General features: G+C 46.8%; 1 protein-coding gene and 1 long non-coding RNA gene across 3 annotated transcripts in view; one reads left to right on the top strand and one right to left on the bottom strand.

Moving 5' to 3' along the window:
• Positions 1 to 25986, top strand: part of SLC49A3 (solute carrier family 49 member 3) — a 41676-nt gene that overhangs the window by 3181 nt on the left and 12509 nt on the right. Inside the window, exons 2-7 of the mRNA XM_030567586.1 lie at positions 19473 to 19631; positions 20528 to 20747; positions 22980 to 23056; positions 23163 to 23300; positions 23837 to 23953; positions 25379 to 25531. Of these exons, the coding sequence (XP_030423446.1) occupies positions 19473 to 19631; positions 20528 to 20747; positions 22980 to 23056; positions 23163 to 23300; positions 23837 to 23953; positions 25379 to 25531 (864 nt within the window). The remainder of the gene's footprint in view (positions 1 to 19472; positions 19632 to 20527; positions 20748 to 22979; positions 23057 to 23162; positions 23301 to 23836; positions 23954 to 25378; positions 25532 to 25986) is intronic.
• Positions 4596 to 25465, bottom strand: LOC115653868. 2 transcript variants are annotated; one of them, XR_004001022.1, is made up of 4 exons: positions 25334 to 25465; positions 25079 to 25205; positions 6592 to 6692; positions 4596 to 5345 (listed from the first exon to the last, which is right to left on the bottom strand). It is a non-coding gene; the product is annotated as an uncharacterized LOC115653868 (long non-coding RNA). The 2 variants fall into 2 exon arrangements; XR_004001021.1 differs by lacking the exons at positions 4596 to 5345; positions 6592 to 6692 and adding an exon at positions 19547 to 19629.

Raw genomic sequence — 25986 nt, 5'->3', positions numbered from 1 at the left:
GTTTCTAGGATTGGGGACCCTGTTTGTATAAGTGCATTCTCTGCATAGCTCTCCTATACTGCCTCAGCCAGGGATCAAGTGGCTTTTGACATGCCTGCAAAATGGCACTGTAACAATGTGGGACTCACCCCTGCGGCGCCTCCTGCTGGTCATCTCAGGGAATTAGCTCTCCAGCCATTGGAGCGCCTTCTGCAGGCCGATGTCCCGCTACCGCTTGGCCCCCCGTGTCCCTCCTGGACCTGGTGCCATGTTATCTGTGGCACTGCCTCCTGGCAGTAACCCCTCAATCTTGGGGTCTCACCTCCCCAGGGACCCTCACCATCTATCCCCACCTCTCCTCAGCATAGGGCTATTGCCAGTCATTGTCTAGCCCCATGCCCTGGGGCAGACTGCAGTATCAACCTACTCATCACTGGCAAGGTTGGGTTTGGATCTGCTGCCTCTGCCTACCCCTGAACTGCCCTCTGCAACCCCCAGTACCTGTTAGCCTTATGCTAGGCCACAGCCTGGGGCTTTCCAAGCTGGAGCTCCCCAGCCCCTCTGCCTTTCCCCAGCCCTGCTCCACTCAATTACCCTGCCTCTAGCCCCCTGCAGACAGGCCCATCTCCCTCTACAGCCAGAGTGAGACTGCTGCTCCTAGCTTCCCTGGCCTTCTTATAAGGCTCTGTTGCTCAGTTTGTGGCATGGTCTCAGCTGCAGCCACTTCCCCAATCAGCTGGGGTTTTGCTCCCTTCCCCAGCTCCAGCTCTCTGCAGGCCTTTTCCAACCCCTTCAGGGCTGGAGCAGGTGCTCACCCCGCTACAAGAACCCTGTGCTAATATCTGGGAGAATGAGCTGAACTGAGTTGCACAGGTCCTGGGGCCCTGATCACGGGGCAAAACCAGAGTCATGAATAGATTGCAGGAACACAAAAGGCAGGCAGGCTGCGGAGCTCAGAGAATAGCAACAGCTGGAGAAAGGATGACAATTCCTTCTGAATGTTTTATTCTAAAAGTTTTCCCAGACTTGTAATATTTGAAAACGGCTGCCCAGTCCTACTAAGCTGGCAAATAAAGAACTAAATTTTAATTAATAAACAGGTGCAACTTTTATTCCACCAGTGCCAGCAACAAACAGTTGAGGTGCAGCAGGAAAGACTTAGAGCCTAAATTCATTGCTCAAAGTCAATAGGAGTATTTTCATTGGACTTTGGGTCAGGTTCTAACACTGAGGGGCCTGAAAAGTTACTTGTATGCTTAAGTGCTTGCAGAACCAAGCTATACACACCCAGATGTTGGCTAACTGACAGCTAAGGGTGGGCATGAGAATCATTCACAAATATTAGAAGGCCTTAAATATGATATAAGAAGAGAGTGATTGGGAGAAATAGGATGAAATTAAGAAAGGGAAACTCTAGGTTAAATATCTTGAAAAATATGACGGTTAGCGCTAAGATTGTGGAACAGCCTCTCCAGGGAAGCGATGGAAGCCCTGTTTTTTGAGATCACAGCTCTAGCAAATACATGGCAGGAAAGGGGATGAAGTAGATGTAAGGATGGAAGGTTTCTGGCCAATGGGAGCTGCGGACCAGCGCTCAGGAACGGGGCAGTGTGCGGAGTTTCCCTGGCCGCCCCACACTTAGCGGCCGCAGGGACATGCCAGCCACTTCTGGGAGCCGTGCAGAGCCAGGGCAGGCGGGGAGCCTGCCTTAGCCCTGCTGCGCTGCCGACTGGACTTTTAATGGCCTGGTCAGCAGTGCTGTGTCATAGTATTCTTGGTAACACAGACGGGGCCCCTGTGGACGGCTCAGGAACAGGAATGGGTCTGGAAGCTTGCCTGGCTTGGCTGCGTGTAACCATTCCCACTCTCTTGGCCCGCTTTACCTGGTTGGCCAAGTCTTCCCCCCAGTAGCATGGGGATGGCATAATTGTCATAGACTGCAAAAGTCCACATTCCTGACCAGCTTTTGTACTGGACAGGCAGTTCAGCTGTAGGCAAGTCTACAGCTTGTGACATGAAGGGGTAAATTGTCACTTGGGCCTTTGGGTTGATGAATTTGGGGTCCACCAAGGATTGGTGGATAGCTGACACTTGTGCCCCCGTGTCTCTCCATGCGGTAACCTTCTTTCCGCCCACTCTCAAACTTTCCCTTTGCTCCAAGGGTATTTGAGAGGCATCTGGGCCTGGGGACCTTTAGTGTGATGGTGGTGTAATGAATTGCACTCGCATGGTGTTCTTGGGACAGTTGGCCTTGATATGTCCCAGTTCATTACACTTAAAGCATCGCCCAGCTGACTGGTCACTGGGCCGAGGTGGGTTACTGGAGACTGGTGAGGTGGGAGAATAGGGTGTCTGTGGCTTTCCTTGGGTTGTAGGTGGGGTCTTGGGCTGCCCTCGGTTGTAGGGTTTATTGTCGATGTGCCCCCGGGGGAATTCGCTCCCCTTGACAGTAGCTTTTTTCTTTTCTGCCACTTCCATCCATTTGGCTCCAATCTCCTCCGCCTCGGTTATAGTTTTGGGTTTCCCATCTAGGATGTACCTTTCTATTTCCTCAGGAACACCCTCTAAGGACTGCTCCATTTGTATTAGGAGGTGTAGCTCGTCCATATTGTTAACCTGGGTTCCTGATATCCAGGCCTCCTAATTCTTTGCAATGTGGTAGGCGTGTCGGGGGAATAACACATCTGGTTTCCATCTTAGGGTTCTGAACCACCGACGGGCATGCTCAGGTATTATCCCCATTCTGATTGGTATTGGTATTGCTCAGGTATTATCCCCATCTGGCCTTGGTTTGAAAAAGTTTATAATAGTTCATGTTCTCCTTAGGCATTTCAGCCGCCACCTCCGCTAAGGGTCCACTGAGCTGTGGCCTCAGCTCTATCATGTACTGGTCTTCAGAGATGTTGTACCCATGGCAGGTCCTTTCAAAATTTTCTAAGAAGGCCTCAGTGTCATCACCTGCCTTGTAGGTGGGAAATTTCTTGGAATGTGGAACAATCACTGGCGAAGGGTTGGTAGGATTGGCTGTGTCATTTTGTTTAGTTTTTGCTAATTCCATGGCCTGCTGGTGGTCCTCCCTTTGGAGCTCCATTTCTTTTTGTTTCTTCTCCATGTCTCTCCTGTGGGCAGCCTCTTCCCTGGCCATTTCTGCCTGAATTAGTTCCATTTGTCTTTTATGTTCGTTGTGTTTATTGCTTTTAATTTACCTATTTTTAGTTTGTTTGTTGCTGCATTGGTGCTCATTGTTCCTGCTTTCTTGTGCTGGTGCGCCCTCTTCTGTTTACTGCCTGAAATGCTGTTCCTCTGCTGCCTTCTTAGGGTTGCTTAGCAACAGAGTCTTTTTTTAACTTTTCCTAAGTAGCCTTTCACGTTTAAATTAGAACAAAAAAAAACCCCTTTCATTTGCATATCTGTTTTGCTGGAGTTCCTGTTGATTCACAGTTGGAGTCCTTTTGTTTAACAAAAGACCCTTGTTAAACCTTAATGTCTCTGCCTTTAGGCAGTCTCTTTGCACAACCAGAAAGGAGAAAAGAAAAAAAAAATTCTGGCTGTAGTTTTAAACCCTCTCCCCTGCTTACAAACAGCTAGCAGAGGGAAAGAAGAAAAATAATAATCCTACTGGCTTTTGCTTTTAACTCACTGGCTTTTGGATTCTTATCCCAATGCTGCTCACCATGTCATAGTATTCTATCCCCAATCTGAACCTTAGAGTCCCAAAAATTGAGGTACCAGCATGAATTCCTCTAAGCTTAATTGCCTGCTTACATCTGATACGCTGCCACCAACCAGGAATTCCGGTGCCTGGTACACTCAGGTCCCCCCAAAACCTTGCCCGGGGACCCCCAAGACCCAGACCCTCTGAATCGTAACGCAAGGAAAGTAAACCCTTTCCCTCACCGTGCCTCTCCTAGGCTTTCCCTCCCTGGGTTACCCTAGGAGATCACCGTGATTCAAACTCCTTGAATCACAACACAGAGAAATCAGGTTGGTTCCCCCCTCCTTTTCTCCCCCTCCCTGGGTTATCCTGGATAGACAGACAGATTCAAGCTCCGTGAATCTAAACAAAGGGATTCCCCCTTCTCTCCTCCCTTCCCCTTCCCTGTTAAATACAGACTCAATTCCCTTGAGCCTCAACAAGGGGAAAAAATCAAACAGGTCTTTAAAAGCAAAACTTTTAATAAAAAGAAAGAAAAAAGTAAAAGTTGTCTCTGTAATTTAGATGGTAAAAGTTACAGGGTCTTTCAGCATATAGACACTAGAGAGAAGTCTCCCCTCCCCCCAGCAAAATGCAATTTAAAATACTTCCAGCAAACTACACATTTGCAAATACAGAAAACAATCAAAAGACTATAACTGCCTGTTCTACTTAATAGTCACTATTCTGAATATATGAGAGACTGTAGCAGGGAGATTGGCAAGAAACCTGGTTGCACGTCTAGTTCCTTCCAGGACCCAGAGAGAACAAAGCAAAACCCAAAAACACAAACAAAGGCTTCCCTCCACCGAGATTTGAAAGTATCTTGTTTCCTGATTGGTCCTCTGGTCAGGTGTCCGGTTCACTGTTTGTTAACCCTTTACAGGTAAGAGAGACATTAACCCTTAACTATCTGTTTATGACATGCTGATCGGAGCCACCAGGGTCCCTTTTCCACCGGGCATTCTGGCTGAAAACCGGACGCTTGGCAACCCTACTTCATGGGTATATAAAGGACAGGGCATCGCCAGGCAGTCTTATATGCCAGAGATAAATCATGAATGCAAATCGTGCATCCAAGTCATGAAATTATTCCTACAAATGCAATAAAAAATGAGGTATTCAAAGGTTTAACAAATGTAGGGGGGTGGGGCGCCAAAGACGCTCCTCACCTGGGACACCGTTTGGTCTAGGACTGGCCCTGATCAAAACTATATGAATAATGGACACTTAAAATGGGTCCCCTCCACAGTATGCAGATAGAAGTCTGTGCTGGCTTTCCTCTTGGTCTCCTTCCCAGCCCCTGAGATTCAAACCCTCCTGCTGCCCAGTCAGCCTCTTTGCCACCCTCCGGACACTGGCCGCAGGGTGGGTGAAACTCTCTCACCCAGTATGGTCCCACGCCAAAGACTAAAACACGGTAAAATGTGTGTTTTAATAAATCCGTCAGTGTAGAAACGCTGCGATCTTAAAACAGAAATAAAACCCGTGAGAAGGGAAAACCCCCACACTGCCAATTCAGTCCCATTTGGTGCCAGTCTCAGATTGTCCTGCAGTGCCTACGTACCAATGACTACAACCTTGGAAAATCAAGATAGAATTATTGACCTTCTCAGATTTAAGAGCCGAAGTATACAGAGGTGCTCTCTCTGCTGCAGCTGTCCACGGGGGTCTCCAATGTGACAGAAAAGAAAAAAGAAAAGAAAAGAAAAGAAAACACTTAGGTACATGATGTAATAAAGTGCCCATGCAGCTAAACACTGGCCCCAGTTCCTCGTTGCTCTGCACCTCATCACGTACAGCCGTGCACAGTGGCTGTGTGCCGCTGACATTCTGCTCTTGTGCTTTGCGGCCATCGTACAGGTGTGCAGAATCTAGGCATAAGGAAAACTCTTCTAGCAAAATGTCCCAGGTCTCATTACCCAGGTCTGTATGTGGGATCTCATTAAACTTAAACCATAATACTTGGTACTCCGCAAACTTGAAAATGTAGATATTGCCCCAGTACATTTGGGAATTTTTAAAGTAAAACTACAATAATTTCTATAAGGCCAATATACTGTAGGAAACAATTGGCTTTTGAAGCTCCTTCCTTACTTAGAAAATGCAATAAATTGGCCTTAATTAAATTCTTTGCCCCACAAAAGCTTGTGGCTGAAACAGCCACACTTGTAACCAGGCAACAAGCAAAAAATGTATTAGAGAGGGCTCAGGGGAGGGAGGTTATGGCGGGGAATATTCTGGCTTCAAGAAAGGTTGTATTGGAAAAAAGTTGGAGTGAAGCTAGCTACGTCTAGTGAGCTAATTCCTTTAGAAAGAACTACCTAGCTCCTCTGCCCAACACCCAACGGAGTCTTAAATCAAAAGATCACGTAAGAAGTTTCGCCTAGAACTCAAGCAGCAAACAGAAAAAGAGAGGCCAAATCCAGCATAGAAAGTCCATCCTCTGAGCCCTTCCAGGTCCCTTGTGCCAGAGCTGTAGTTGCTCAGTTGAGGCCAGTATTGCTGACAGATGATCGTAGGAGGAACACAGAACTCAGTGTGTCTCCACACACCCGGGTGTGGTTAGACCTCGTGATGCAATCTGACTCACGAGTCTGGAGCAGGAGGACATTCCCACAGAGCTGTACAATACTCCATAGCTGGACATAACACCCCAAAGGGCCCACACACTCCTTCTCCGGGTTATTCTGCACAACAACACACTTGCTACGTGGCTCTGACCCTGACCTCTGCAGAAAGACAGATCAGGGTTGATTTGCCCCAAGCTGGTGCGGGTGAGCATCCACCCCCTTAACCCCAAGAGGGGAACAGATGATAGTGCTGGTTCCACCAGGGGTTGGGGGGAGGGGGCAGTTCTAAATTCCAGCCAGGGCTCTATAGCACCCCTGCTGGTAGCAGGCTGCAGTTCTCTGTACCTTTGTGCCTGGAGCACCTCACTCGCTTTCTGGGCTGCTTCAGCCAGCTCTGGCCTCCCAGTGTGGCTAGGGGGTCACTGAGCCCATTCAGGGAGGATGTCCTGCCAACGGGAAAAGGCAAGGAGTGAATCTGCACTGCAGAGACTCAAAGTGCCCCAGGGTTAAGCTACTTGTTCACGGCAGGCTCGGGGCCAAATTCTATTCCCAGTGCATGGTGCAAGTCTCACTGACTCCACTGGATTGCACCTGTGTAACTGAGCAGAATCTGGCCCTCAGCCTCTGGTGAGAGAGACATTCTCTCCCTGTTAGCCAATGACCTCATCATACTAGTGAGGGAGGGAGCAGCAAGTTGGATTCATGCAGAAGGACTACGCGTGCATGACTGAGTAAAACAATGCAGCCAGCCTTGCCCGGCTGGCTTTGTCGGAACAGTTTCCTGTAAAGCCAAGCCCTGACTCTGGGGCATAGCATGCTGTTAGCTTTGAAAGCCTGCAGAAAGAAATCACATTAGCTGTACAAGCTTCCCAAACACATTGCCACATCGTGCAATGATACCGTCCCACAGCCAAACAGCAGCAAACTAATTTGCCTGGAGGCTTCATTCCAGCAGTCGCCTACACTAGGTGCCCCTCCAGTTAATGCTGTAAAATGGCTTCCGTCTCACTACTGTACAAATCAGTTCACATTTTTGACTGACTCTCCTGGCTGCTTGATCTTTGGGTTCCTCGGAGTTGGCTGAAAATGCTGCCCGTGTTGCAAAAGAAACATCCCTGTAATGTTTTCGATAGGGCTATAGCTAAATGGAAGTGTGAACCGTCAGCAGGTGAGCAGTCCTCACTGACAGGTCTTGGGAAGCAGAGATATGGTGTGTTAGACCTATTGTTACAGGGAGGTGCCAGAACTCCCGTTGGAGGCCAGGGGTAACCCCCTGGCTACTCAAGCAGGCAGGGAAGAGAAAAGATGGCCCCTGAGCCAGGGAGCTGCCCGGATGGGGAAAGGCAGCGTGAGAGGAAGGGGAAAGATAGCCAAAGGTGGGATTTCAGGTTACCTCAGAAGGATGGAGAGGTGAGTCCTGAGTATGAAGTGGGGATTGCCAAGAAGATAGGGAGCCTACAGGGGAAACAAGGCAGGTCAAGAGCCTCGGGGGTGGAGGAAGCAGAAACCTATGGTTGCGGGGATGGGGGGGCTCCGGACTTCAGCAAGAGAAGGGTCCTTGGGTGGGGGGCAGGGCCAGCCAGGGGCTAGCTTTCCCCAGCCAGTGGTTCACCCACCGCCCATGCTTTGGTCTGACCCAGTATGGCCGTTCTTACGTTCAGAGTGTAGAGACGGCAATGAGGAAAGCTTATGTCACAAACATTTTGAGTGTAAGATTAGCATAATTGGGGTTGAGTAGAAATCTAGTACTTTCCTTGCTCAAAAGTGAACACTGCACATGCAGATATGAGCTCAGCTTGGATTCCCCGTTTCAGATCTTCTCGTGCTTTTCTGTAGAATAGCTGGACCATGCAGTTAGAATCCCACTAATGCCAGAATTTTCCAATCTCAGTCCAAACTCTTCTGGGCTCAGGCACGTCCATACAATTGATCCAAACACAAGACCCCAACAATTCAAATTGTAGACGGAGTGTGGTTCTGGATTTCATCTAATTTGTTAGGCAGATATGATTTCCTACGAGAACCCAAGGGCTGTAGAATTACACTCTTAGAACTGGGGCAGGATATTTCAGGCTGCAAGGAAGAGGCAGGCGGATCCAAATTACTAACAGCATTGTTTTCCTGAAAGCCTAAAAGTGTTAATTCTCCCAAACATTACAAAATATTTCCTTGTTTGTACCACCACAGTGTAGTTATAATTAAACATTTCTCTTGGCTAGCGAAGCAGCAGTTCTGGCCTCTTGACACTTGGCTCTTTCCTGAAGTGAGTCCCTCTAGTCTAGCTGGCAGTTTTAGCACTCACGCTTCCACTGAGGCAGGAGTCCTTTGCACAGTTACTTTGATTATTGTACGAGTACAGCCATCTCAAACTCTCAGTTGTGCAAAACAAAATTCCATCACACACGTTTGTAGACCATAGTACGCCTCATCTTCTGAGGCAGTTGCTGCTGGCACTTTGTTACCCACACATCAGAAACATTTTCTAAAGACTGAGTTGAATGCAGTCCCATACTGAGAAGCGATTCTTTAGGTAACGAGTTTTGAGGACAGGATGCGCATACTGGAGCAACTTCAGAACATCTTATCTCCTTTAAATCTGTAGCCATCCTATATGTTTGTATGATCCTCCTCCTCCACAAAAGATGGAGAGATGGATGCACACCCAAGCAGTGTTGCTGTACTGCACATTTAAAAACCTTTTGATCTTTCTGGTTCTGCAGGTCCCTGTAAATTATCTTCTATTCAAAGTTTTTACATATTGTCATTTTTAAATTGTGTCAATGTTTCTATTGCAGCTGTACTAGCAGCTCTTAAAAGAAAGCTAGAATAAGATCCTATCTGCTGGGTCTTCCTTGCAAAAAAGAACTTGTTTTGGGCCTCTCTAGTCCGATGTCTGATGTGAACATCAGTTCCGCTGTTTGAGTTAGTGCATGTCAGGGGAGAAAAGTCCCAGCCTTTAAAAGTACTTCCCTTGCATTTAAGAATATACTTTCCACTTTTAAATATAAGAACCTCTGGTTCTTCAAGCATCAGGGCACAGGGGAGAGACGGCACATTTTGACTCGTCAGCAAGAGAGTCTTTGAATTAGTTTATTGCTAGTGTCAACAATGAATGAGAAGCCACACACTGTGGGTGACCAAGCATGGATTGGACTAAGACGGGAACTCTTGAGTTCAAGCTCTGGGTCAGGCCTGACTAACTGTGTACCCTTGAGCTACACTCTGAAAGACAGATTTTCTGGCTTGTCTGCTAGTTCTGGGTGTGTGGTGTTTGGGTCCCATCGTGTACAGCTAGCACCTGATGTTGAGATGGATGAAAGCAGCGGGGTTCTCAGTATGTTCAAACAATCCAGCCCCTTTAAAGGATCAAGCTGAGTGCTCAGATGAGGCATCCAAAGCTCATGGACCCTTCTGGAAGTGTTGGCTTTCACCTCTGTCCATTTCAATATGGAAATAACACTCCTTATCTGACGGGGTGCTTGGGAAGGTCAGGTCTCCCACATCATCAGTGCTTAGGGGAATAAGCTACTCCCGTGCAGGAAGCAGATATAATGTGGCTTTTTGCACTTGGTGTAAGGGAAGGCCAAGCTCCTGCTTTCAGCAGCGCTGAATGCTCCAGCGGGAATGCGGCCATGACTTCACTTACTAGCCAGTGGCTGCAGGGCTGTGCTGGGGAACAGGATGTCACACCTCTCCCGGGGGGCTGGAAACAGTGGCTGAAGCTAGCTCTGACTGAGACTGCTCTTCGAGAAGCTGCCAAAGAAGGAAAACATTAATCTGTGCTCAAACCTGCTTATCAAATGTATCCAGAGCATATTGCACTGAAAGTTGAAGGTGATCTTTAAGAGCTGCAGTAGCTTCAATCAAATTAAATGTTGCAATCCCCCCACCCCCCAATTAACTGGACAAAAGCCTGAGATTGAGAGAGTTCTGTGTATTTGTAATCTGTTTAGGGTCTTGGTCCTGTCTTAGCTCAGGGGGCTGGACTTGATAACGTCTCAAGATCCCTTCCAGCCCGACATTTCTCTGATTCTGTGCAATCTCTAGCTAAAATAGGCTTTGAATTGAAATGTTCTGTGGGATGAATTCTCAGTGTTGACCAACTGGTCTTGAAAAACATTGACAGAAAGTCTACGCAGGCATTTTGAAACTCAGCCAATGCCCCACATTTTTCAGCAAGGTTGGATGCTCTCAGGAAAAAGTTGCCTGATATTGAAAGGTGCTGAGCACCTGATCGCAACAGGAATTCTGAGCGCTCAGCAAAGCAGGCTGATGATCCAGGTGCCAAAAAGTCAGATTTAGGGGAAGAACTTCAGACACCAAGTTTGGAGAAATAGATCGACATTTTCCTTCGTGGGAATGGAGGCGGAGACGGACTGACACGCAGGGTGTAACGAACCCCATTAGACTGATAGTTTGTAGTTACTCTTCAACTCTGAGCCTTCTCAAGTGGGTAAACATTTTAAACTGTAAGCTACCAGCTCTCTTGCTCACTAGCAAGGGAAACGCTGTGCGAGACAAGCTCTTCTCTGGCAGGATAAGACCGCCATCTAAACCAGTTGTCGACACTGATCTCATATGTGCAAATTATGTGAGAGAAGAAAAGCTCTCTTTTTAGGGCTTTGTAGCGACACCTGTATTTAAAGTCACAAGACGTATTCTGAATGCAGACAAGCTGATGGGCTCAAAAGGCACAGTGTGAGCACTCCATTAACCTAACTAATAAAACAGTATTCATATAAATTGCCTAACAAACTACATTGTAGCTACCCAAAGCATCTCTACTTTTGGTGATGTTGTCATAAACAGATAGCTAAGGGTTAATGTCTCTTTCACCTGAAACACCTGACCAGAGAACCAATCAGGAAACCGGATTTTTTCAACTTTGGGTGGAGGGAAGTGTGTCTCTGAGTCTTTTGTCTGTCTGCCTGTTTCCTCTGAGCTTTGGAGAAGTAGTTCTATTTTCTAGTCTTCTGTTTTCTAAGTGTAAGGACAAAGAGATCAGATAGTAAGTTCTATGGTTTCTTTTCTTTGGTATTTGCATGAATGTAAGTGCTGGAGGGCTTTGATTTGTATTCTTTTTGAATAAGGCTGTTTATTCAATATTCTTTTAAGCAATTGACCCTGTGTTGTAACATCTTAATACAGAGAGAGCATTTGTATTTTTTCTTTCTTTTTATATAAAGCTTTCTTTTAAGACCTGTTGGAGTTTTTCTTTACTTCAGGGAAATTGAGTCTGTACTCACCAGGGAATTGGTGGGAGGAAGAAATCAAGGGGAGAGCTGTGTGTTGGATTGCTAGCCTGATTTTGCATTTCCTCTGAGTGAAGAGGAAAGTGCTTTTGTTCCAGGATTGGGAACGGAGAGGGGGACTCACTCTGGGTAGTTTCACAGAGTTTGTGTCTGAGTATCTCTCCAGGAGCACCTGGAGGGGGGAAGGGAAAAAGGGTTATTTCCCTTTGTTGTGAGACTCAAGGGATTTGGGTCTTGGGGTCCCAGGGAAGGTTTTTTCAGTGGGACCAGAGTGCCCCAAAACACTCTAATTTTTTGGGTGGTGGCAGCAGTACCAGGTCCAAGCTGGTAACTAAGCTTGGAGGTTTTCATGCTAACCCCCAAATTTTGGACGCTAAGGTCCAGAATCTGGGAAAAAGGTTATGTCATGGTGGCAGTGGCGGGAGATAGACAGAATCCAGAAGCCAGTAGGAATATTATATTTTTCTTTTCTCTGCTAAGGGTTTTTTAGCAGAGAGAAACAGGTTGGTTTTAAAAGGGAACCAGAGAGAATTTTTTTTTTCTGCTCTCTCTAGCAGTTTGTGGCTTGCATAGTAAGCAAGAAGCCATTAGCAGACAATTGACAGTCTATTGTCACACAATAGCACTCCCATTGAGAGTCATACCAGCACTCTATATGCATGCAAATAAAGTGGTTTTTCTGGTTTCCCTTCATTGAACATTAGCTAGAGAGAGAAAAGGAAAAAAGCACTGTTGCTAGGCAGACTTCAGGAGGCAACAGAGAACCTGCAGTTCAGAGGATAAACACCGGAGGGCACCCCAACACAAGAAAACAGGAACCATGTCTACCAGGACAAAAATGGAGGCCGAAGACCAATTAAAAGAAGCTGAACACAGGCGACAACTGGAAATGAAACAAAAAGAGATGGAGATAAAAGAAAAGGAAGAAAGCATCAAACTGGCAGCCTTCCAAAGAGAACAGGCAGCCCAAGAGGCAGCACACAAAAGAAAACTAGAAGAAGAAGAGGTGGCCCACCGCCGAGAAATGGAAAAACAACAAAAAGAAATGGAAAAACAACAAAAAGAGAATGAAGAGAAGGAAAAACAGAGAAAACATGAACTGGAGATGGCAAAAGCTGGGCTGCATGTGCCAGCCAACCCTAACAACCCGGCGCCAATTATTGCTCCACAGCACAGGAAATTTCCCACCTACAAGGCAGGTGATGACACCGAGGCCTTCTTGGAAAATTTTGAAAGAGCCTGTCTTGGGTACAGCATCCCCGAAGACCAGTACATGGTAGAATTAAGGCCACACCTCAGTGGACCTTTAGCAGAGGTGGCAGCTGAAATGCCCAAGCCGCAAATGAATGACTATAAACTTTTTCAAACCAAGGCCCGATACAGGATGGGGATAACCCCAGATCATGCCCGTCGGCGCTTCAGAACCCAAAAATGGAAACCAGAGGTGTCATTTCCCAAACACGCCTACTACATTGCAAAAAACTATGAGGCCTGGTTAACAGGAAACAACATTCAAACCTTGGAAGAAGTGAACCTTCTCATACAAATGGAGCAGTTCTTGGATGGTGTTCCTGAAGACATCACACGGTACATACAAGATAGAAATCCCAAAACTATCGCTGAGGCGGGGGAGATTGGAGCCAAATGGATGGAACTGGCAGAAAGCAAAAAAGCTACTGTCAAGGGGAACGATTACCCCAGGGGGCACACAGACCATAAACCCTACAACCGAGGACAGCCAAAGACCCTCCATACCACCCAAGTAAAGCCACAGATACCCTACTCTTCAACCTCACCAGTCTCCAGTAACTCACCTCGGCCCAGTGACCCATCAGATGGAAGATGCTTTAAGTGTAATGAACCGGGACATATCAAGGCCAACTGTCCCAAGAACACCATGCGAGTGCAATTCATTACACCACCATCACACCAAAGATCCCCAGGCCCGGATGCCTCTCAAATACCCTTGGAGCGAAGGGAAAATTTGAGAGTGGGCGGAAAGAAGGTTACTGCGTGGAGAGACACGGGGGCACAAGTGTCAGCTATCCACCAATCCTTCGTTGACCCCAAATTCATCAACCCAAAGGCCAAAGTTACAATTTACCCCTTCATGTCACAAGCTGTAGACTTGCCTACAGCTCAACTGCCTGTCCAGTACAAAGGCTGGTCAGGAATGTGGACTTTTGCAGTCTATGACAATTATCCTATCCCCATGCTACTGGGGGAAGACTTGGCCAACCAGGTGAGGCGGGCCAAGAGAGTGGGAATGGTTACCCGTAGCCAAACCAGGCAAGCTTCCAGACCCATTCCTGTTCCTGAGCCGTCCACAGAAGCCCCGTCTGTGTTACCAGAGACCCAGACAGAGGCAGTGGACCCGGATTCCATGCCTACCACTGAAACAGCCACAGCATCTCCAGTCCCAGGCCCGGAACTGGAACAGCAACCAGCACCAGCAAGTGCAACCACATCTTCAAACTCAACGCCAGAGGGCGCCAGCAAGCCAGAACTGGCAGAAGCAAAAGACAGCCATACCCAAAAGGCTCAGCCAGAGCCTGAAATACCCTCAGGTGCACCAGCGGAGAGCGGTTCACCAGCAACGAAAACAACCCCATCACCTACATCGCTTCCAGAGGGACCAAGCCCAAGTCCCCAGTCTGAGGAAGAACTGGTGACCCCAGCCTCAAGGGAACAGTTCCAGGCTGAGCAGGAAGCAGATGACAGCCTTCAGAAAGCTTGGGCGGCGGCACGGAGCACCCCACCGCCTCTCAGCTCTTCTAATCGATCCCGGTTTGTTATAGACCAAGGACTTTTATACAAGGAAATTCTTTCTGGTGGACACCGGGAAGAATGGCAGCCGCAAAAACAGTTGGTGGTTCCAACTAAGTACCGGGAGAAGCTCTTAAGCTTAGCCCATGATCATCCCAGTGGCCATGCTGGGGTGAACAGAACCAAGGACCGGTTGGGGAAATCCTTCCACTGGGAGGGGATGGGCAAGGACGTTGCCAAGTATGTCCGGTCTTGTGAGGTATGCCAAAGAGTGGGAAAGCCTCAAGACCAGGTCAAGGCCCCTCTCCAGCCACTCCCCATAATTGAGGTCCCATTTCAGCGAGTAGCTGTGGATATTCTGGGCCCTTTCCCAAAAAAGACGCCCAGAGGAAAGCAGTACGTACTGACTTTAGTGGACTTTGCTACCCGATGGCCAGAAGCAGTAGCTCTAGGCAACACCAGGGCTAACACTGTGTGCCTGGCCCTAACAGACATCTTTGCCAGGGTAGGTTGGCCCTCCGACATCCTTACAGATTCCGGGTCTAATTTCCTGGCAGGGACCATGGAAAAACTGTGGGAAACTCATGGGGTGAATCACTTGGTTGCCACCCCGTACCACCATCAAACCAATGGCCTGGTGGAAAGGTTCAATGGAACTTTGGGGGCCATGATAAGAAAATTCATCAACGAATTCTCCAATAATTGGGACCTAGTGTTGCAGCAGTTGCTGTTTGCCTACAGGGCTGTACCACATCCCAGTTTAGGGTTTTCACCATTTGAACTTGTGTATGGTCACGAGGTTAAGGGGCCATTACAGTTGGTGAAGCAGCAATGGGAGGGGTTTACGCCTTCTCCAGGAACTAACATTCTGGACTTTGTAAGCAACCTACAAAGCACCCTCCGACACTCTTTAGCCCTTGCTAGAGAGAACCTAAAGGATGCTCAGGAAGAGCAAAAGGCCTGGTATGACAGACATGCCAGAGAACGTTCCTTCAAGGTAGGAGACCAGGTTATGGTCTTGAAGGCGCAACAGGCCCATAAGATGGAAGCATCATGGGAAGGGCCATTCACGGTCCAAGAGCGCCTGGGAACTGTAAACTATCTCATAGCATTTCCCAATTCCTCACTAAAGCCTAAAGTGTACCATGTTAATTCTCTCAAGCCTTTCTATTCCAGAGACTTACAGGTTTGTCAGTTTACAGTCCAGGGAGATGATGCTGAGTGGCCTGACGGTGTCTACTACGACGGAAAAAAAGACGGTGGCGTGGAAGAGGTGAACCTCTCAACCACCCTGGAACGTCTGCAGCGGCAACAAATCAAGGAGCTGTGCACTAGCTTCGCCCCATTGTTCTCAGCCACCCCAGGACGGACTGAACGGGCATACCACTCCATTGATACAGGTAATGCTCACCCAATCAGAACCCCACCCTACCGAGTGTCTCCTCATGCCCAAGCTGCTATAGAACGGGAGATCCAGAACATGCTACAGATGGGTATAATCCGCTCATCTACCAGTGCATGGGCATCTCCAGTGGTTCTGGTACCCAAACCAGATGGGGAAATACGCTTCTGCGTGGACTACCGTAAGCTAAATGCTGTAACTCGTCCGGACAACTATCCAATGCCACGTACTGATGAGCTATTGGAAAAGTTGGGACGTGCCCAGTTCATCTCTACCATAGACTTAACCAAGGGGTACTGGCAAGTACCGCTAGATGAACCTGCCAAGGAGAGGTCAGCATTCGTCACCCATACGGGGGTGTATGAATTCAATGTCCTTCCTTTCGGCCTTCGAAATGCACCCGCCACCTTCCAGAGGCTGGTAGACGGTCTACTAGCTGGACTGGGAGAATTTGCAGTTGCCTACCTCGATGATGTGGCCATTTTTTCAGACTCCTGGCCCGAACACCTACTCCACCTGGAAAAGGTCTTTGAGCGCATCAGGCAGGCAGGACTAACTGTTAAGGCCAAAAAGTGTCAAATAGGCCAAAACAGAGTGACTTACCTGGGGCACCAGGTGGGTCGAGGAACCATAAACCCCCTACAGGCCAAGGTGGATGCTATCCAAAAGTGGCCTGTCCCACGGTCCAAGAAACAGGTCCAATCCTTCTTAGGCTTGGCCGGATACTACAGGCGATTTGTACCACACTACAGCCAAATCGCTGCCCCATTGACCGACCTGACCAAAAAGACCCAGCCAAATGCAGTTAAGTGGACTGATGAGTGTCAAAAGGCCTTTACCCAACTTAAGGCAACACTCATGTCTGACCCTGTGCTCAGGGCCCCGGACTTTGACAAGCCATTCCTAGTAACCACGGATGCATCTGAGCGTGGTATAGGAGCAGTACTCATGCAGGAAGCAACAGATCACAACTTCCATCCTGTCGTGTTTCTCAGCAAGAAACTGTCTGACAGGGAAAGTCACTGGTCAGTCAGTGAAAAGGAATGCTATGCCATTGTGTACGCCCTGGAAAAGCTACGCCCATATGTTTGGGGACGGCGGTTCCAACTACAAACTGACCATGCTGCACTACAGTGGCTTCATACTGCCAAGGGGAACAACAAGAAACTTCTTCGTTGGAGTTTAGCTCTCCAAGATTTTGATTTTGAAATTCAACACATCACAGGAGCTTCTAACAAAGTTGCTGATGCACTCTCCCGTGAGAGTTTCCCAGAATCCAGTAGTTAAAAAGTGTTCTTAAAATGTAAAAGTCTGTTAGTTATATACTTAGTAGTATATGTAAAGGTGCATGTGTTGTATTAATCTGTTTATTTTCAAGTTCTAGAAGGAAATTGCCGCCAGTGAGCTTCCCCACTGTCTGCAATTTGGGGGGCGTGTCATAAACAGATAGCTAAGGGTTAATGTCTCTTTCACCTGAAACACCTGACCAGAGAACCAATCAGGAAACCGGATTTTTTCAACTTTGGGTGGAGGGAAGTGTGTCTCTGAGTCTTTTGTCTGTCTGCCTGTTTCCTCTGAGCTTTGGAGAAGTAGTTCTATTTTCTAGTCTTCTGTTTTCTAAGTGTAAGGACAAAGAGATCAGATAGTAAGTTCTATGGTTTCTTTTCTTTGGTATTTGCATGAATGTAAGTGCTGGAGGGCTTTGATTTGTATTCTTTTTGAATAAGGCTGTTTATTCAATATTCTTTTAAGCAATTGACCCTGTGTTGTAACATCTTAATACAGAGAGAGCATTTGTATTTTTTCTTTCTTTTTTATATAAAGCTTTCTTTTAAGACCTGTTGGAGTTTTTCTTTACTTCAGGGAAATTGAGTCTGTACTCACCAGGGAATTGGTGGGAGGAAGAAATCAAGGGGAGAGCTGTGTGTTGGATTGCTAGCCTGATTTTGCATTTCCTCTGAGTGAAGAGGAAAGTGCTTTTGTTCCAGGATTGGGAACGGAGAGGGGGACTCACTCTGGGTAGTTTCACAGAGTTTGTGTCTGAGTATCTCTCCAGGAGCACCTGGAGGGGGGAAGGGAAAAAGGGTTATTTCCCTTTGTTGTGAGACTCAAGGGATTTGGGTCTTGGGGTCCCAGGGAAGGTTTTTTCAGTGGGACCAGAGTGCCCCAAAACACTCTAATTTTTTGGGTGGTGGCAGCAGTACCAGGTCCAAGCTGGTAACTAAGCTTGGAGGTTTTCATGCTAACCCCCAAATTTTGGACGCTAAGGTCCAGAATCTGGGAATAAGGTTATGTCAGATGTGTAGCTACACGCTGCAGTGAAAAAAAAGCTGCATCCACACTGCGGTGTCAGTAATAAGCTGTGGCAGGAGGAAGGCAGCAGGACACTACACAGTTAAAAATTGCAGTGTAGGTAGGCAGGCAAGGCTTGGGCTAGAAGAGAACCATATACACGTAGTCACATACATACCCACGCCCTCCCAGTGTGGCTTTACTCACCTAAGGTGTACCTTGCAGTCTACATTGCTACTTAAACCCCGCTGGGGGCGATGGGGGTCCCACCTGAGTGCATATTCTACATGCCTCCAGAAGAAGCATGCAGCATACACAGAGCTTTAGAAACCACTTCAAAGGGCATATTTTGATGCCATTTGGAAGGAAACGTTAAATCTCAAAATTGAGGTTTTTAAGAAGGATCTTGTGTTATCCAGTGCGGAATACAGATAATTCCATCAGTTCTGAATAGCTGCAGACATCTGCTACTGATATAACCGGAAAGATCCCGTAGATTGTTAGTGCTTGGCCTATGCCACCGGCTAGACTTGCAGTTATAGGTAAATGGTGCCCATTGTGAAGCTGGGATGTCTAAAAGGCTCTCATTCCTTTAATATTTAACATTCTTGCATTGCAAGGGGATGCAGGAAATACCTGGTGAAATCATATGTGCGCGCTACACAGGAGGTCAGACTAGGATGATCATAGTAGTGTCTCTTATGGCCTTAAATTTAGCATTATAATCAACAGTATTTTGCATTTTTAAAGGGGACGATGGAGCAGACTATAAATGCCTCTGCCCTCACAATGGCTGGATGCGTAGAGTACAACATCCACGTAACATTCTTTGTAGCAAACTCTAGAGTGTCTCTCAACTTGTAGCTGTAATCAGCGGTTTAGGGCCAAATTCAGTCATGACATCACTCAGCGGGTGTGTAACTTACCTGTCAGTCTAATTGACTGTAAGGCAATCTAACGGGGCCTGCTCAGCCTTCGTACAGTAACTCAATGGGGTTACTCTGGGTTCACACCAGGGTAAATGACAAAACTTGGCCCAGGAAGTCCTAAGCTGATGATGTAAATACCATAGAAAATTGGGAATTACACCAGATTAGGCTCCCTACCATCACCTCTGAATCTGACCCAAATGGTGATCGTCACCATGGTGGGGCACCTGCACTGAAGAAGACTCCCTGAGGGACATGGTGGGGGCGCTGGCAGACTGGCCCTGCAGGGGAGTTTCTGCATTCATATGCCATCCAGTAGCTGTACTCTCCCCCACAATCCTGCCCCCCACCCCCGGAGTGGGCTAGGAGCCAAGAAAATGCTGATCACTGTGACCACGGCAGCAGCAGAGATTCTGGCCTTTGCACTGGTCTAGCAGATGGATGGGGGCTGATTTTCAATGGGGGCGAAACTACATCATCACCTGGTGTCTCTCCAAAGCACAATCATGCAGGGATTGAATGGGGCAAAGTTCACCCTGGCCGACCAAGTGTTAACTCTTACCCGCTCTGTTCTGTTTTTGGCAGCTGTGGCTGACGTTTGCTCCAGTGGCTGACAAAACAGCAGCCTACTTCCACATCTCCATGGATACGATTAACTGGCTGTCTCTGGTGTACCTTCTCATATCTATCCCGTTTGGACTGGTGGCAACCTGGATTCTTGACACCGTGGGACTCAAGTGTGCTGTAAGTTTGAATGAGAAGCTGCATTAACTAACTAAAGTTGGGGCCATTGTGTATTTTTGTATAGGCAAGCGTAATCTTTGCTAACTAATACTCTGAATATACGTAGCAGCCCAAGTCATGGCATTCTGACTAAACATTGTGTGAGATGAATGTATTTAAAACTATCCTTCCTACCTTGCAATGAATAGAATCTGGTCCAAGAGGAAATGAAGTGAGGAACAACAAGAAAAGAAAACACAAAGGAGAGTGGGAATAACTGTCTGATACCTTCCCCCTTTCTCTCTTTAGGGCCACTAATTTACATTTCTCCCTGAACTTCACTTGTTTGTATTTTCCATGAAGTCTTTCCTGATAACTTGAAACTTCATCAGGTTACCATGAAGCACTTAGAGATGGTCTGTGCCCCATACTAAACAAACTTTAGTCAAACACAAACTTGATCAGAGTATTGAGACTAGATGCATTATGGAACCTGAATGTCTGTTTTTATTTCAGTCGTCCAACTGGGATTGGTTTTGTTGCACATTTACCAGTGTCTTTTGAGGGCAGATGCTTCCTAAATTAGCCAGGACTAAACTTGCTTGTCATGTGATAAAGGGTGGCTCCATGCTACTTGGGGCTCAGCAGACCTGAGTGCATCTTTCAACTTATGCAAGCCCCAGTCAGTTGATGGCCCTGGTGAGACTGTACGGAATGAAAGATGAAATAAAACGAGGGAGTATTTCTGATGGAACCACAATGCTGCCAGCACCTCTGCACATGTCTGAATGGCAGGGAAGGGATTATGAGCCTGGGATATGCCAGACTGGCCATCTAGAGTCATGCCACATCCTAGAACTTAATTCAGGCTGCAGCTAAGTCAGCAAGTGACTGCAGTCCCTCTTTACTTGTTGTAGGTTATACTTAGTGCCTGGCTGAACATGGTTGGAAGCATCATCCGGACTTTCAGTGTCATCAGCTTCCTGAGTCTGGGATCCCTGACCTACACGTACCTGTTCATAGGACAGTGCCTCTGTGCTCTGGCTCAGCCACTTGTCATTTTTTCTCCAACAAAACTAGCGGCCCTGTGGTTCCCAGACCACCAGAGAGCTACGGCAAATATGATCTCTTCAATGTGTAAGTAACAGCTACAAACGTGCCGAGCTGGAGCGAGGTCACTCCATAGCAGAACCTGCCTGGGGTGTACGTGGCCTACGGAGCTGTATTATAGGACTGTGCTAGTCAGCTATTCACACTCAATACTTCACAATTACAGCCCTTCCTGGGGATCTCTCAGCAACGTGTAAGTGAACTAAAGCTTCACAAAACCCCATGAAGTAGGCAGGTAACTCCACACTGCAGATGGAGACCAGGTCACATGACTTACTCATCACATGGAAAGTCTGGAGTAAAAACCACAGACCTCCACTCTCTTCCCTCTGCCTTAGCCACAAGACCATTTTCCTCTCACAAATCCCATGCAGGCTGCTAATAGCTCAGAATAGTCACCAAACCTTAACCCATCACTTGAACCCAGCTCCTCAAGTCAGCAGGTGTCCAAATCACAACTGACTTGAGCGGCTAGCTGCTTTGGCAGTGTAAGGGCTTGTCTACACGGCACCGCAGTCTGGACTACAGGGCTGTGAACTGCAGAGCACTCTGAAGTGGTGATCTCTAACTGCCCCACGTAGACCCTGCTGGTGTGAACAGGGTCCTTCCACCCTGTAATTAATAAACTCTGGTCTTGTAAAGGAGGAAGATTAACTGCAGGAAAGGGAAAAGAAAAACCAAGAACACAGAAGAAAGGAACCTGATAACTTAATTTTCTCCCTAAATTTGAATAGTTAGTTTCCGGTGTTAGAAAAGACTGTGAACAGAAACTAGTTCATCATAAAACATTGCACCTAGAAACCATCCTTCGCTGTGGGTTTTTGCCATTTGCAGAGCTAGCTTCTCTCCCGGCACAGTATTGCTATTGACAGCTCTCTCCATTGCATGCAACAGCTAGTTAAAATCCTTAAAAATCAAAAGCATCCCTGACATTCTTCTGTTGAAGAAATGTGCACTGGAAAGGTACGTGCTACAATTAATATTGACTACCTAGCTGATAAATGTCAACATTCCTTAAAATCTCAGAGCATCTTTAAAATGTGAGATATAATCTGTATAGTGTGTGACGAGTCCCTGTTATTTTTAATGGGATGTCACTTGGAAAGTTGCTTTGTGATGGCTTGAAAAATAAATGGTGGTGTCAGATTTAGGTATTGTTCATTACTGAGAAGTATGAGAACAGAAAGTGTATCGTGCAAACAGTAGAATATGGTCCAAGATAACTTGCCCAACACCTGCTATTTTTGTTGGCTCCCCAGTGGCCCTAATTAACTAGTCTAAACAGAATCCACTGCAGTCATGGGAAAAATTGAAATGGAATCAGAGGTAGCCTGGATTGTCTGGCTGAGCTGCAAGGTGCTTATAGAAGTCTACAAATTGTTCCAGTTTGCAATGAAAAGCCCTCTCTGATCTGGTTCTTAAATCTGCTAGCTGTGGAGTCAGATAATTGCATTACAACAGAGAGATGAAAGTGGAAGCGTTGTAAAATACTATTAGATGTTCAGTTAGTGGCAAGGAGCACGGAGACATTATGCAGTAATACACCGGTATGTTTGAAAGTGGGTCAGCTAGTAATGAGGTGTGTTGTATTTTACTTGAACTTGGCAAAGGATATGTGAGTCTGTGCTGCATAGCGTCTGGGTCTGTACTGGAACTGCAGGCAGACAGCAATTGGACTGACAACTAGAGTTGTTCGATCTTCATGTTTGTTCCTTCTGTAAGTCATTTACTGGGGCAACTTGGTGAGAAGGGATGAAGAACCCCTCAAAGGCCAGGATGGATGTGTTTTTAGGATGCTCTGGGGGGGAACAATTACATCAAAAAGTGAAGGCAACACAAGAACAAATGGAGGTAAAGTGGCCGGGAATACATTTAGGCTTGAAATTAGAAGGTGGTTTCTAACCATCAGAGGAGTGAGGTTCTGCAAGGCCAAACACCCAAACTAGCTTGAAGAGGGAAAGCTTGACAAATTTATAAACAGGATGATAAGACAGGATTGCCTGCAGTAGCAGGGGACTGGACTTAATCCGGCCTAGTCTTATGTCCCTAGTGGAATTCCAGGTAAAATTTCCAGAAAAGTCTAATTTAAGTATTTTTGCGAGTTTTACCCTCCAGATGTAACCTCACAGAGGTCTTGTTCCTGATCTCCCTTCCCCCCCAGCCATGGCTTTATTTAAGCTGAGGATGCTGTGAATTGATAAATGTGTAACACGCTCTCAATTTGTATAGAAAAACATTGTCTTTTTTATTTCAATCCAGCTAATCCCTTGGGAATTCTTATCGCTAACTTGCTGTCCCCTGCACTTGTGTCTGAAGAAAAAGATATACCACTGATGGTAAGCGAAAACTGATTCATTAGTACGCAGTGTCATTTGGGTTTATATATTCAGTAGGATTGGAGTCAGGCAAGCTGGTTATGTGTCTTTGCTTTGGGTTTCATAGCTTGGACTGTACGCCACCCCTGCAGTTACAGCCTGCATCCTGGCCACGGTTGGTGTTCACGACAAGGTCCCTCCAACTCCACCATCAGCAAGCGCCACTCATTCTACCTCGCAGCCATTTTTCACAGGCTTGAAAATGGTAAGTGTCTCAGACTCATAGACTTTAAGGTCAGAAGGGACCATTTTGGTCATCTAGTCTGACCTCCTGCACAACGCAGGCCACAGAATCTCACCCACCCACTCCTGTAACAAACCCCTAACCTATGTTTGAGTTACTGAAGTCCTCAAATCGTGGTTTAAAGACCTCAAGGTGCAGAGGACCTGTGCCCCACGCTGCAGAGGAAGGCAAAAAACCTCCAGGGCCTCTGCCAGTCTTCTCTGGAGGAAAATTCCTTCCCGACCCCAAATATGGCGATCAGTTAAACCCTGAGCATATGTCATACAGTGCAGAGAGATAAACCCCAGAATCCAACATAGCATCCTTGAGAGGTCACCAAGCCCAGTTCCCTATGCTGGGGCAGGACCAAGTGTACATACTGCCTGGCCTGCACGGTGTCATTGTCACCCTCAGCGATCCTGTTGTTGTGGGCAGGCCAGCAGGTGGGCGGGTGCTGAGATTTGCTGCCCAAGTAACTCGAACCTATTTTTTTTAAACCTATGTTCTGAATTTTGCAGCTTCTGAGAAATAAACCATACGTCATCCTGATGGTCTGTTTTGGAGCAGGGATTGGGATGTTCACCTGCTTTTCGGCTCTTCTGGAACAGATCCTGTGTGTAAGGGGGTATTCAAATGTAAGGCCTTTTTGCATCTTAAGCATTATTTGTTATACGATTGAAATGAACGCCTACTAACTACAGTGATCAAAACAAGATGAAGCCACTTGATGCGGTGCACTTGTCTGCACTAGCTTATCAGTATTTAAGATTTGCTAACTAGCATACTAGTCTGGTACATTATCAGTCTTTCAATACGATACATTATCTGACGTTTAATTCGTATCCTTGGCGGGGTCATCATTTGTGGATGAAGCTCTTCTCTTGCTGGTTTTTACTTGGTAAAATAAAGGCTTTTAATTGATTGTATAGGAGTTAAAAGCAGCCCCTTATGCACCTCTCCCAATGTGCAGATATGGGGCAGAGACTCAGACAGAGGTGAGAGGGAACTGGAAACTCAAAACAAGGTGGACTGGGTTATTTCATTTGGCTAAGGCTGTATGTGTCCTTAGCCAAATGCACATAAGCAGAGGAGATCACCTCTCAGCTACATTTATACTCTCCAATAAACATCTCCCCCAAGGCCCTCTCTTGTGGCTCAGCCCTGCATTGGTCTCCAGCATCAGTGTGTGTGGCATGCAGTCTCCAACACAGCATGGTCACAGCAAAACTCACAAGCGCTTCCTCCATTGCAGTAGGTGATCCCAGGGCAATGGGAGGAGGATGTGAGCTACGAATTCTTCTCCCTCAATTCCAGGCGTGTTCACAGGGAAGGTCAGGAGGTTATACATGAAAGGCCGTACGGGGTCCTGCTGGCTAAGGCGGCCAGACGGAGAATAAACACTGGTTATCTGCATGGCTAGGCAAGTCATGACAAAGCACAAGACGGATGAGATGAGGAAAATCTGAAGGAAGATAAGGTTGAGGAGCACACCAAACACATGGGTACCACTGCCTGTGGTTCTCTGTATTCCTGACACTTTGCCATTCAAGTCGCTCTCTATTAAAAACAGAGTAATATCGAAAATAGGTTTTTGCCCTTTGAGGTACACGACCACCACTTAAAGAGGCCCCCACCACATTCACTTAGAAAGCAATGGTACATGGGGACTGCTTCAGAGTAACAGTTGTTTGCTCTGGGGGAAATCAAGCTCCACTGTTCCATGTATACCACGTTAAAATGACCAGCATAGATGCACTTACCCAGTCTGCTTTTATCTGCGTATGGTCTTACACCACTCCCGTCTCTATGGGATCCGAACTCTTCTTCTGGACAGCTTTTGGGACTGTCATCACCTGGGCCAGTTGCTTGCCATTCTAGATGTGTGTCCTAGGGAGGTTTTGAATATTGTGATGGCTACAATGGAAAAGCATGTTGAATAGACTATGGTGGTCTACAGCCTACTGTTCATAAACCTGTCCGTGTGGTTAAATATCGTTAATGTCACAAACTCTCACCTCCTAATTCTAGTTGCTCAGACGCTCATTTCTCTTCCCCTGTAGTTCTTTGCAGGCCTGAATGGTGCGTTGTTCACGGTGTTTGGGTTACTTGGTGCTTTCCTTCTGGGACTGTACGTCGACAAGACCAGAAGATTTATAGAATCCACCAAGGTCTGTTTTTGCCTGACTGCGCTAGCCAGCATCGCATTTGCAGTCGTAAGTTCTGCGTCGCACTTCATCTGGTCTACGAAGATTAAATTAAAGCCCATTTCTGCAGCTGTCTGATAAAACATTCAGTAACTCCACAAAAAGAACAGGAGTACTAGTGGCACCTTAGAGATTAACAAATTTATTTGAGCATAAGTTTTTGTGGGCTACAGCCCACTTCATCGAATGCATAGAATGGAACATATAGTGAGATATATATACATACAGAGAACATGAAAAGGTGGGAGTTGCCCTACCAACTGTAAGAGGCTAATTAATTAAGATGAGCTATTATCAGCAGGAGAAAAAAAACGTTTGTAGTGATAATCAAGATGGCCCATTTCAGATAGTTTGACAAGAAGATGTGAGGATACTTAACATGGGGAAATATATTCAATGTGTGTAATGGCTCAGCCATTCCCAGTCTCTATTTCAAACCCAAGTTAATGGTATCTAGGTTGCAT

Source organism: Gopherus evgoodei, chromosome 6, assembly GCF_007399415.2.
Source record: "Gopherus evgoodei ecotype Sinaloan lineage chromosome 6, rGopEvg1_v1.p, whole genome shotgun sequence".
NCBI classification, from domain to species: domain Eukaryota; kingdom Metazoa; phylum Chordata; order Testudines; family Testudinidae; genus Gopherus; species Gopherus evgoodei.
The sequence above is the reverse complement of the archived record's forward strand: the minus strand, read 5'-3'. Positions and strand labels throughout refer to the sequence as shown.